Consider the following 13,671-nt stretch of genomic DNA (forward strand, 5'->3'; position numbering starts at 1 on the left):
GTATTTGTTTAATACAGAGCATTAAACAAAAACAAGATTATACTGAGAGTGCTCTAATTCTTACCACACTGTACACAGTCAACTTTTAATTTTTGTACAATTAGTGTTTTCTATAGAATTTTTTAATTTTTATAGATTTGACCACATTTTTAGAATTACATGTGTACTGCCAATTATTTAGAAATTACAAGATTTTTCTAAGTATTTATCTTTCATCTGTGTGAAAAACACATGAGCAGATGTCAGTATGCCTTTGCCACAATTATAATTTGTTATTATACTTATATTACAGATCTAGTGATCCGTAGTTAACATGTACAACAAATCTATTTATCAAATTTACAAGAAATAGCAGTAACATTAAAAATACAATAGTATCTTATCAACACTACATTTAACATAATTAGTTCTAATTATGTTTTTGTCACAAACATTAAAGAATAAAATAGGCAGAATCATTTAAGTGGCTCAGAAAATAAAATTAATATTATTTACCAGAACAACAGCAATTCCCTGATTATCAAACTGTGGTCGACCAGCACGGCCCATCATTTGCAATATATCAGTAATGGGCATGTCCACATATCTTTTGACTTTACCATCATAATATTCAGTCCCTTTAACAACGACAAGATGTGCTGGAAAATTAACACCCCAAGCTAATATAGCAGTTGCAATTAATACCTGTGAAAAATTAGTTATGAGCATGTAAACTTTACATAGCAAGATGATGCTATACAAAACAATACATTATATAACTGTAACAAAAGTATAAATAAAATTAGCACTAGTTTATAAGTGCAGCATAACAGTAGACTTCAATTTAAAAGAAAATAAAGATGTAATTGCCCAGACTAAAGTTATTATTGAAGTTTATACTATATTATCTATCATATTCATCAAAAAATTACAATTATTTCATTATCTATCAACTTCACAATCGCTTAACATACTCAGATAAAAAAAAAAATTGCAGTTTCTATGATGATTTTACATTTCGTTCGAATAATGTAAGGTACGTAATGTCTAGTTTTTGTTTAATGCTCTAGATTCTTACTAAGGCTTGTACCTTCCTACAGTACAACAATCAACTTTTAATTTTTGTATAATTAGTGTTTTCTACATAATTTTTTAATATTTATAGATTTGACCACATTCTGATTTGTATAAATATTTGCCTTTCATCTGAATGAAAAAACTGAATGAACTTGAACTGAATGAAAACTTTCATCTGGATGAAGTTATGAGGAGAAATGGAATATTCCACAGAAGATAAGTAAAAGGAGCAGAGAAGAAAAGGAATATTCCGTGGAAGACAAGGAAAAAGAGTGGTACAGCAGGGATAGATGATGATAAGGATGATTCTTGTTTATAACGTAGACCCAAGAGCCTAGAGTTGATTGAATAAGTTATGTTCATATATAAATACATTAATGCTATATATAAATTTAAGTCTCTAAAATATAAAATTATACTTATACTAGAATAAACATACCTATAATGGATTTACTTAACCTAATGTTAACAGGTCTCACTATATAACATTACTAATATAAACAAAATATCATTTTCAAGTAAAATCAAAATGATTGATAGTGTTTGAGAAGAGGGCACTCCCTCAAGAGAAATTAAAGGTGAGGTATGGAGGATAGAAAGGAAGAGAGATGATATAAAGACCAAAATATTACCGCTAAAATCAGAACTTGCATTTACACTAAACTGGGCACACCATAAAAAGAGAAATTTCCAGAGATTAGAGATCTATGGAGAGGAAGAATCTCAGGATATTCAGAGCACAGAAGGACATAGCTGCAGAAGATGGTTAAAAGACAAATTGCCTAACAAGTCCAAGAAAAATCCTAGTGTGCTTAGTTTCTCTGCTACAGTAGTAAATAAATACAATTAATATCAACCAAAAATGGTCAATGTCAACCATAGTTAATAAACTGAATTAATTAATAACCTGAATCTTTTGATTAACAAATAATTCTTCAACAGTTCTTCTATCTCTTTCTTGTAACCCAGCGTGATGCATACCAATACCAAATGCTAATGTCAGTTTCAGATTTGGATCTTTAACAGATCCAACAATTTGTTCCATTTCCTGAAAATAAGAATAATAATAATACAAAAAGATTTGCTATTACAAATTTAAGAAATGACAAACAAAGTATTATAATGATAGTACTGGTGACTTAAGAAAAATTATATCTGTAGAAAGATAATGTTCTTTAAAAGAAATTAAACTTGCATTTTAATAAGTTAAAATATTAAAAATTAACACAATTTAAGCTGATGTTACTGACGGCAGTATTTTTCCAGTAAGGCAGATAAGATATTTAGAATATAATTGAAAGATAAATTGGAATTCCACCTGTTCATTAGTAAATCAGTGTTTGAGTGCATTAAAATGTCGTATGTTTTCATGAACATATAATTTAAAACCAAAAATAAATACAAAAAATACCCCATCTTAGCACACTTAAACATTACATAACAAATAAATATACCAAATACAAAATCCCTACTGAAAATATTCATGTTATATCTTTTTATAATTTCTGTTTAATTTTCAATTAATATTTTTTTACATTACTATTTATTCTTTTTAGTGGATTTGAATCCAAGACTGTTAAGAGATGCCACCATTTAATCACAGATGTTGCCGTTTACAATAACATTAAATTGACTGACCATTTTATTTAATAACTGATAAAAAATTAATTTTTTTTTTATTATATTACATCTACTGCAGCTCGAAAGAGTAAAATAACACGCTTTTCTCAGAAAAGATCCAACTAAAATTGACTTAAGTGGTCCCATGTTGGCCGTAAAAGCATAATAATAATAATAATAATAATAATAATAATAATAATAATAATAATAATTACATTTACTACTTCCGAAAAAAATATGTATAATTCTTTTTTTTTAATATACTGTTATTATTTAATAAAACCTTGAAAATATATTTTTAATAATTTTTTTTATATCTATACTTATAAAAATATTTTTCAGTAAATTCAGTTTTATCTGAGGTTTCATTTTTTATACAAGTGAAACATTTATGGTGTAATTACCAAATCATCCACCCAACTCTCTTATTAAGGGACGCTGTACGCTTCTAATAGGGTTACCATTCCTTATATCAAAAAGTTCAGTTTTAAAATGCCAAACATATTTATCAATAAACAAATCCTCTAGAAAATTTCTGAAAAGTGACGTTTCCCTATTTTAATAAGAATAACTCATAATTTGCAGCAGGATGGAGCACAACAAAAGGGGGGTTACCAATACAGGGACAAAATTATAAATAATCAAGGTTTAAGGCAAGAGTCTAGTGCATCCTTCACCATCTTAAACAATCGATCGACCTTTTTAGGTAATAGAAGTCAGGATATTAATCTCCAACAGAAAAAAGTGATGACCTTTTTCTTGAACGTTGCATTTGCAGATATTTTAATCGACGATTCATAAAAATGTTTACAAAAGTCTACTTTTATTTTTTGAATTTTCAAATTACAATTATAACTAATATAAAGACAAAAGTAATGGAACCTAGCTAAAGTGAATAGTCTGCTATCAAAGTAAATGCAGAAATACATCAAAGCTGTTTTATTTTTTAGAGAGGTTAAAAAAGCTAATAGATATAACCTGAAAAGACTATGTAATGTCATATCCGTTTGGATTCTTTTATATGAAGTGAAACCTTGAGATTTTATGGGAAAAGTTAGAAACAACTAAAAATGCACTTTTTAAATTAGTCAAAAGATTGCAAAAAAGAGGATAGTAAAGAAAATATAATTATCAGGAATAAATGTTGTTAGTATTAACCAAAAAGTAGATTACTATTCCAATGAATAGAAGAATAAGCTTCAAAGACTGGTAATAATAGGATTCCTAAACTTATTATGGATTAGCCTAAAGGCATAAGTCAAGGAAGCTCATTGCAATGTTGGGAATAAAATATTTTCATGCTGGAATAGGTTTTATATATTATTATACAATCGGTCAAAGGGGATTCATAAATAAATAATAATGATAAAGTTTCAGAACCTTTTATAACCAAAAGTTTCATAACCTTTCTTAAAAAAGTTCTATCTTTAATTCCAGGTCAGGCTAAAATATTACATCATATTTTCATGAACATGTCTTGATTATCATCAAACCAAAAATCTTCAAATAACATGAACAACCGTTGTAACAATAATTTGATGTTTTCCTCTTTTAACCACAATAAAACACAATTCTAGTGTTGAAAGATTCCAAATCGATGTATGTATATTGATTGCATGCATGTATGTATATTTTATGCTTTATGTTTCATGATTGAGTGTGGATCAATTCGGCTAAAATTTGGCCCGATGATTTCTGCATATATGGGGCATTGATGGCAATTAATTTTAGTCACAATCAGTCAAAAGGTAAGGAAGTATGAGTCTCATATCTCAAAATTTTACTCATAAGGGATGCTTAATTTTTTTTTTAAGTAATTTAATTTCTCTTTGGTAAATAAGATAAAAAATCCTGATACAGGGGTGGGGAAAGAATCCTTTCTTTCATTTTATGTTTCTAGATTCAATGTGCTTTTTGTACTAATTAGATCATATAATTAGTACCATCAATTAAGTGATATATTTGGGCAATTTCATTTTGGGTGGGAATATAATAGCTTAACTTTTTTGCATTGTATCAATTATCATTTTTTTTAACCGGATAGACTTTTTCAGACTGGATAAAAAAATTTTTATGAAATTTTTTATATGATGACTTCAGAATATAGGTAATTGATGTCATTTAATTTTGAATATAATTGGTCAAACGAATGGAGAGATATAGTCTCCATGCATTACTGACAAATGGCTATTGAGGAAATATTTGTACTACTACATCTCTGTAATTTTAAGTAATCCTAATTTTAGGATTCTGGTAATTTCCACGTTTCTTCTAATTTTAACTAAACTGGTGTTAAATAAAACTTTTATAGTAATACAGTTCTTTTGAAATAAATTTCTTTCTTTTTTTATAAAAACATCAAACATCTTGACTAAGTTTTTGAGAACCATCTTTACTAAGATAATTACTACAACTCTGTCAACCTCCATGGTACAATGATAGCACCTAAGCCTTTCATCTGGAAAATCCAAGTATGAATCCTGGTCAAGTACAGCATCTTATCACACGATAAAAATTTTCATTCCGTATTCTCACACACAAGCTTTGAGCTTATAAAGTGAATTCATTTTAAAAAAAGAGGGGGAAAAGTAATGAATAAGAATAATAAATTTGGCACACTGTCAAGGTTCAATAACTAAGTCACAGATATTTTGTAACTTAAACCCCTTCGTAATACAACATTTCTAAAATAGGTAAATAGGTTATCTTCTAGATAAAACTGTTTGTTAAATATTTTACCATAATAAAAAATGCACTGCATAATGCCTTTCCAATCAAATTAACATCACCTTGACATCTTAACAATTAATGATGGCTTTTTACATAAAGGAAATGATTTTGCCGCCCACAATAATGACTGAACTTTTGTATGTATTTGTATATATACACACATTTACATATTTTCCAGGGACAAATGTATCATGTATTTAATAGAGAGAAATGATATTTATTTTAAATATATATATATATTGTATTTTTTTTATTTTTCAATATTGTTAAGCAATTATTTAAGAGGTACATATTAACCATTGTGAAAAAATTAAATGAATGCAATTTTGGCTAGGGTTGTTGGAGTTGAAAGGTTTTTTATGTCAATTTTGTTTTTAATATCCTTTAAAATATCTGTGTTACAATACGGTGGTTACTGGAAAAATAAAGTACCTAGACCAGACCAAAAGTTGGTTCTTCAAATGGCTCAACACAGTAAAATTACACTGTTGTCCAGTAAAATAGACAACAATCTTGAAACGAATAAGATCTTCATGGATGATCGGAATCAAAATGGATGCTAGGCAAAGGGCAGAGACATTTGGAGAGGTTTTGTTAAAGAAGCCAGGATCCTAATCAGACTGTAACATGAAGGTTTTTTTTATGAATGGAATTTGATGGTAATTTTTTTTAACTGATATTTTGCATTACTCTTAAAAATTTTGATTAAGCAAGTAACCAAATAAATATATATTGTAATTGTAAACAAATAATATTTAGTTTTATTATTTTGAATATGAATAAGAATGTAAAAGATTAAATTCTATGGAAAACAAAATTGATTGTTTGGCATTTGTCCTATTATAACGGAAAACTGTGGTAAAACCTTGATCAAAATAGCTTAACGGTTTACATTGACACATAATCATACAACAGGTGTATAATATTATAAAATAAACTTATACCTTATATTATTAAAATTTAAATTATAATAAATTTCTTTAATATCAGATATCCTTTTTACCTGAAAAAAAAATCTTATACAATAAAAATTATTATACAATAAATTAAACGAATAAAATATATTGAAGAGCTTTTTCCTTTTACGTCAACAACTTCAGGAATAAACAAAAAATTGATGAAAAAATACATTTACATGTCATGATGGTACATTACAAACATTATTTTAGTTTGAAAAACTGACTTATATAATATAAAAAGAAGATTACACTGAATTTAATGGATATGTGGATTAACAGAATAAAAGTTCTGAAAGTACTTCAAAGATAAATAACTTTGTTAATTATGTATTCCAGTCTGATCGGTTCAAGAAAAAAATCTAAAGATATCTTTAACCTGAGTGCAGTATATTTACCATACATTTGTGTTTCTGGTTTTGCAACAAAAAAGCTCAGATCGCTTATGTTTCAATTATCAAATAAATCACAAAATGATTGTGTTTTAATCAACAAATGAATTTACAATGTGTATAGACAGCATTTGTATTCCTTCTGCCACCTTCCCTTTTGGCTATACAATGACATAGACACAGAGTCTGTTCTTAAAACTCTTGCTAATTATAATCTTAGCAACCACTTTACAATTATAGCTAAATTTAAATCTTATATTTAGGTATAAAATAAGTAAGTGGCAAATGGATATGACCTACTAGTCCCTAGTCAATTATTCATCCACTGTACTTGCATCAATTTAACAAACCAAATTTAGTCTTATAGTTAATAAAATAAAATAAACTCGGCCGTATCAGAATTAAAAGAAGTCAGGGGTAGACTTCCTTTGCGCGGATAGGCTGATTTGAAACTATCAAGCCTTCTTTTTACTGCACGATTACTGATGCAGTCAGTCTGTACACTCCATTATGGTAATAAGCGGATGGCAGGATCAACCTTAACAGAAAATCAACTTTTTTCACAATGGTGGAATTAATCAACCGGTTCCCATACATTCAATCTGACAGTGTAGCGTATGCCATAAAGTCTCACTGTTAATGAGAGGCCAGTTTTCCTCCTGGCCTTTAAGTTGAGGGTGATGTTTATTCTAGCTGCCAAGAGAGCCCATTGTCTGGTCAAGTGGTTAACTCATTATTGTAAACTAGTTGATTTCAAAGTTGAGAGTTCTAAGGTTCAAATCCTAGTTACCCTAGGTTCAAAGGCAGTTACTTTTATTCGAATTTGAATAGTAGATCGTAGATACCGGTGTTCTTCAGTGGTTGGGTTTCAATTAACCACACAGCTCCGGAATGGTCAACCTGAGACTGCACAAGACTATACTTCGTTTACAATACATATCATCATCTGAAGTAATACCTTATGTTAGTTTCAGGGGCTAAACAGAAAAAAAAGAGCTGCCAAGAGAATTTAAGTAAATGAGTTTATTAAATTATTCTTTTATTATGATCGGTATATAATAATACACATATACATCGCTTCTGAAATAGGTAGGTATTGGCCAACAACTGGCCAATTTGAATGCAAATGCCGGCTGACCAGCATTTGCCAGGATGGATCAAGGGAAAACATGGTTAAACCATGATCAAAGCTTAAATACAAAATACGTGATTATCATAAAATAAAAAAATTGATGAAATTAAACATGTATATATTATTTACATTATAAACAAGTGAAATAAGGTAAATATATCAATACAATAAACAATTACAAAATAAATCACAATTCAGAAGCTGTTAAAATGAAAAGAAATTGAACGTGTATTTACGTATAACACTGAGATGCAGAAAATTCAGAGGTTATTTAATCTTTTAATTAATATTAATGAAACATTCATTGATAAGGTAATATAATTTTTTAAAAACAAAATTTTAAATAAATTGCTGAAAAGGGTTTTTTAAATGTTAGGTAATTAATTAAAAATGGCAATGGAAGTACAATGAAGTCCTGTTCTCATAAGCCAAATATTGCATCAAGGCTAAACCTTGAAAAAAATGTAATTTATTAATTATATATATATATATAAAGATAATGACTAATATCTATAATTCAGTTCTTGGATTCAAAGATAATCATGTTCAAGATGAAAAAGTATGATGCAGTTGTAAAATCCTTAAATAAACTTATGCTAGTGAAAATGAATCTGATATATGACATCAACACTGAGCCTTAATCGACTCAATATTATAAACCTTATTAAACACTACATGTGATACAACTACACTTTTTATGAAAAATCTAAACATCTTGCAGTAATAAAATGTTGTAAATTAAAGATGTAGTAAAAAATTAGCACATATTCCAAATAACTTTTCATTCATAAAAAAGTATAAATACTGCATTAAAAGTCATTAATTATGATTCTAGTCATGTTAAATATTTTTGGGTTACTGGTTGTAAGGTATTTCTACATAATTTTTTCAAATAACCAATTAATAAAGTTCAAGCTGTAACTTTCTTCCACCATCAATAAAAACATAGAGATTTATTGTTAACATAGTGAATTTATTGTTTTGCCAAAATTAATTTTAATGTTTTAATATTCTGTTTTAATATTTGTTTGAATTTTTAATTTTCTAGTTTATACAATTTTTTTAAATTAAACATGAATTTTTTTTTTGAAAGCATTTATATCATTTTTAAATCTATCCATTAGCCTGAAACTGCTACATTTAGTACTGAATTATAATTTAATTCATAACAAAAGAGTAAAATAAAAGTGCTAGGCAGAAAACAAATTTGTATTAACAAGCATTCTTTTTCTCCTGTAGATTCTACTATTCTACAAAACATGGAGTAACTACTTCTTTTTAACACATGACCAAATTTGACAAGAATTTCAATGAAAAATTTTCTTTCCTTCAAAACCCTTTCCCCATTTATTGTAAAGATGAAATTATGAAGTACGTAGTTATGCATGTACAATAGTGTTCTTAAAACACATATCCAAAACAAACAAAAAAAATGTTCTACTTTTATGTAAAACTGAGAGACATAAATTGCTGCCTTACTAAAACTGATGATTAGAACATTTTTCTAAAATTGTTTAAATAACATAAGTAAAACAGTGTACTTAAATATACATAAATTTTTAATTTCATTTCTTAATGAATTTGTAGAATATTGAAATTGCACTATTGGGAAAATCAACAAAAAAAAGGTAACTTATACTTAACATGTGAATTTTTCATAATTTCCAATAGATTTCTTCAAATATTTTGAAATTTGTAAAAATAATGCAGAAAATAAGAAGTTGAAATTCAGTTTTAAACTAAAATTTTACATCAAATGATAAGAATGAAATTCTGCAAAAAAAAGCTTCCTCTTTTGCAATGATATATATAAAATATCTTACTGAATAATAAAACAAATATAATTTTTCTTTATTATTGTATCGACCTCAATCTTCTTAATCATGAAATATATTGTCTATTTAGAGTTCAGAATCGGCAAATTAGTATACATGAATTGAATTGAACGCAAAGTGTTCTAAGTCAACAACTGTTAGGTCTTTTAAAGTTCATGTGTAAGTTGTTTTGTGACATTTCTCATTAATAGATAAATGTCATTTCCTAGCAGAATAGCATGCTCTTCAAATCAAAATGTGTTTCTGAATAATTTTTGTGAGAATACAATAACAAGTTTTATAAAATTATTCAGTGATGATAGTAAAGCGTTGGAATTTTTTGTACAATCACAAAGTTCTACAGCAAAATAAAAGTGTACAAACTGTGATGTGTAAATGAAATTAAATGAACAAACAATGGTTTTCAATGTTTTAATTGTGTTCAAATTACAGATAAACAAAAGAGAAAGTGGAAGTACAGTGTTGTAAATAAATTACACAGTTTAAATATACTTTGTTTGAACACCATAATTTGAGTGAAAAAAAATTATTTCCAGATATTTTGCTTATTTCATGGCGCTTAGATCGCCTAGGCAAGAACTGCTCCTAAATGAACTCGATATATCCAGTACAATTGTACAAGTAGATTGGAAAAATCATTTGTAGGTGGTGTACAGTAGTGATATATAAAGAATCTCAAGTAGTCAGAGATGAGGGCTGAATCGTTGAAATCAACATAGTGAAAACTGTAAAGAGAAAACACAGTTAAAGATGAGTTATTGAAGGGATAGGATTGTTTAACTAGTATGAATGGTCTCAAATTGTTCATTTGTGACAATCGCAACCTCTGATCATGAAACGCTACAACCTATCATTCATAAAGTATGCATCCCTTGGAACTACCATTAATTTAGACTGCTGAAGAACATAAAAATTCTTTTCAATATGAAGGATACCGGCACCTTACTGTCAAAAGATAGCTATAATTTTGTAGATACCAATTCATTCAGGTGCCTATACCCTGCACACTGAAAGATTGTGGAGAGAAGTGAGAGGTAATATATCAAGATATGGTAACATAAACAAGACCTCGTAGGTCACTAGGCAGATTTTATATTCAAGAAGAAATATAATAACTACAAAAAAAGGATTCACTATTTACTTAAAGCTATTGGACAAGTCTATGACAGTAATCGACTGATAAAAGAATAACACCACACGTCAATGCTAATTGTGATGAACCTGAGGTGTAGGATAGAATATAATTCATAAGGGACTTGCATGAATATCTCATGAAAGTCTCTTATGAATTATATTCTTTCCAACACCTCATTACATATTTTTAGGTAGATAACCATATATTACACAACAAACTGTGATAAGAAGATTGAGGTCAATACAGTAATAGTAGAGAATTATCACAGGACAATCTTATTTTTTTATTAAATTTAAGTAATATTGTACTCACCCATTATTATAGAATGACACAGTCACCTTGTACAAGGACTCATATAATGTTAAATAATTTAATAGTATTCTGGTGAAAAAACACTTGTTATAATTTTAGATTCCTCTTCAAAGATAATAAAACAATAAAAGTTAAAATCAAAGCAAACAGGGCTGTAAATAAAAAGAAAAACTATATTAAACTTATTGGTGCATGAATGAAAAAAGTTAAAATCATTTTTATCATAGGTATCAATCACCTTAATTTATTCTTCTTGAAAAGTCAAATACATGCTATAAAAGGAGAAAGACTGTTTGAATCATCAGAGAATGACAGCTATCCTTCCTGATTAAAAAACAGATTTCTTCCTTTTTCATATGCAGTTTTATAATAATAATAATAATAATAATAATAATAATGTGGGTATTAGGAATGTAGAATTAACAATGAAAAATGTCCATTCTTGGTTCCTTTTGCATAAGGTTTACTTTTCTAGATTTTTCTCTTTGTTGTGGTCTTTGTTTCTCAGCAAATTAAAATATTTCACCACTATCTGTTTTCCTGAACATTCTCACCGACTGATAAAATAATTATTTGATTAAAAGAAAAAAGGAAAATTGTGTAGGTGTACTAATTTTGATTTCCTTATTAATGCTATTTTTTAATGTTATTTAAATAATTTTTTACTGTTCTGTTTTATGCATTTTCTATATTTTTACATTCACTTTTCCTATTTCTGAAACTCAACATCCTACATCCTCAATTTTGTCTAAAATATATTCTGATTTTTGACTTCCTTCATAGTATTAACCCACAAGACTTACTTTTAGAACTAAATTAAATAACCCCTTCCTGATTAAAAAAAAATCAAGAAAAATCTAGAAAAGTAAACCTTACACAAAAGGAACCAAGAATGAACATTTTTTTTATTTTTAACTCTATACTCCTAATACCCATATTATTATTATTATTATTATTATAAAACTACATATGGAAAATGAAGAAATTTGTTTTTTTTTTTAATCAGGAAGGGCAACAGAGATAGGAACAATTGTTATTCCTTAATACATGGCCCACCACTTTATTCTTCTCCTTTTTATGTTAAACTTCATTTTGTACTACATCTCCCGCACCGCATCTCAAAAGTCTAAATTCTTTATTTTTCTGATTACGTGTTCTGCTATTATAAATACAGCACTGTCTTAGAATACATAAAAAAAATATTTTTTCTGTAACTGCTAAATCATTGTTTGATTACAAATGAGACATTCAACAGAAATAAGAGAGAGGTATAATTGATCATATAAATAACAGTAGACTGAGCAATAAAGACATGAAGACTAGCACTTTAATGAAAAATCTAAATGAAAAAATGAACAAGGCATACATAGTTGGTTTCAGTGAGATGGAGAGAAAGGAACAGTAACTAAAAGAAGTAGAATAAAAGGGAGTAAAAGCCTGAATGAAGATCACAGAAGTGATGGCTCAGCAAAGCGATAAACGACATAGAAAAGAAAGTAAGGGATATTTCAAGAGTATTTCAGGAACAACGGAAGACTACAACCAAGAGGAGGTCATTTTTGAACAGTCTAGCACCAACAAATATTCTGTAATCATCGCTGTTGGATGGGCAAGGGAATCAGCATTTTTACTGGTGAACTTTTCTTCAGTCCAGTAGAACCTTGGTAAAAAGTCAAATCAGAAGAAAAAATTGTTATTTTAAACCAGATTTAAATATTACCTCTCATTAAAATTCATTTTTCTTGTGACATGTTGATCTGAGAGCTGATATGATTACTTGTTAAACTTTAATGCATACTGCCTGTTATGAAATGATAAAAAAATATTAAAAAAACATATTTTTTATAATATATATAAATTACTTATATCATTTTCAGTTTTACTTTAGTATTCTTAGTTCTCAATCTGGTAATCAAAATTCTTTTTCTTTAAGAGATTTTGTGCAGAATGTATCTTAAAAATGTGATACTATACCAACACATATGTTTTTAACTTTACAGATTGAACAATTATTAATGTAATGTTCACAGACAGCTTTCCAAACTGCCGAATAAGATTTTCAACAAATATCTGAATTACATCTAATGAATTTTCATAAAAAATTATCAATTTAAAGATCCTGGGGAAGGAATTCATATTAGTTTTATACTTCACCCTCTTGAATTTAGTCAATTTAATTATTTTTCATTTATTAAGAAATATAATTTAATAAATCATACAACTTTTGAAAAGCCTGTACCAATCATCACATGTGTTGAGATTGATCATTATCACTTTAAGATTGAGTTCACAAAAGGTTTTTCAAAATTATCACTTTATTCAAATTGATACACTGGATAAATTGATTTTGTTGATCAGCACGATTAGTTTTAATAAATAGGTATTAAATATTTTAATATTTGCCACTTCAGGTATCACGCTCTTTTCCTAATCTACTTACAACCATAATTTTCAGCAACTACAAATGCAAAACTCATCCACTGACTGATGAGATCAAGCTTCA

At 27.8% G+C, this 13,671-nt stretch overlaps 1 protein-coding gene across 4 annotated transcripts in view; it reads right to left on the reverse strand.

The window, feature by feature from the left end:
• LOC142331002 (activating signal cointegrator 1 complex subunit 3-like) overlaps positions 1 to 13,671 on the reverse strand; it is an 87,040-nt gene that overhangs the window by 15,496 nt on the left and 57,873 nt on the right. For all 4 annotated transcript variants that reach the window (XR_012757864.1, XM_075376538.1, XM_075376537.1 and 1 more), the window contains exons 2-4: positions 11,169 to 11,320; positions 1,964 to 2,104; positions 496 to 684 (exon numbers count right to left, since the gene is read on the reverse strand). Coding sequence is in view for 3 of the 4 variants with exons in the window: in XM_075376538.1 (XP_075232653.1) it covers positions 496 to 684; positions 1,964 to 2,101 (327 nt within the window). In the remaining variant the exon portion in view is untranslated. The remainder of the gene's footprint in view (positions 1 to 495; positions 685 to 1,963; positions 2,105 to 11,168; positions 11,321 to 13,671) is intronic.

The sequence above is a fragment of the Lycorma delicatula genome, chromosome 10 (genome assembly GCF_047948215.1).
Source record: "Lycorma delicatula isolate Av1 chromosome 10, ASM4794821v1, whole genome shotgun sequence".
Classification (NCBI taxonomy): domain Eukaryota; kingdom Metazoa; phylum Arthropoda; class Insecta; order Hemiptera; family Fulgoridae; genus Lycorma; species Lycorma delicatula.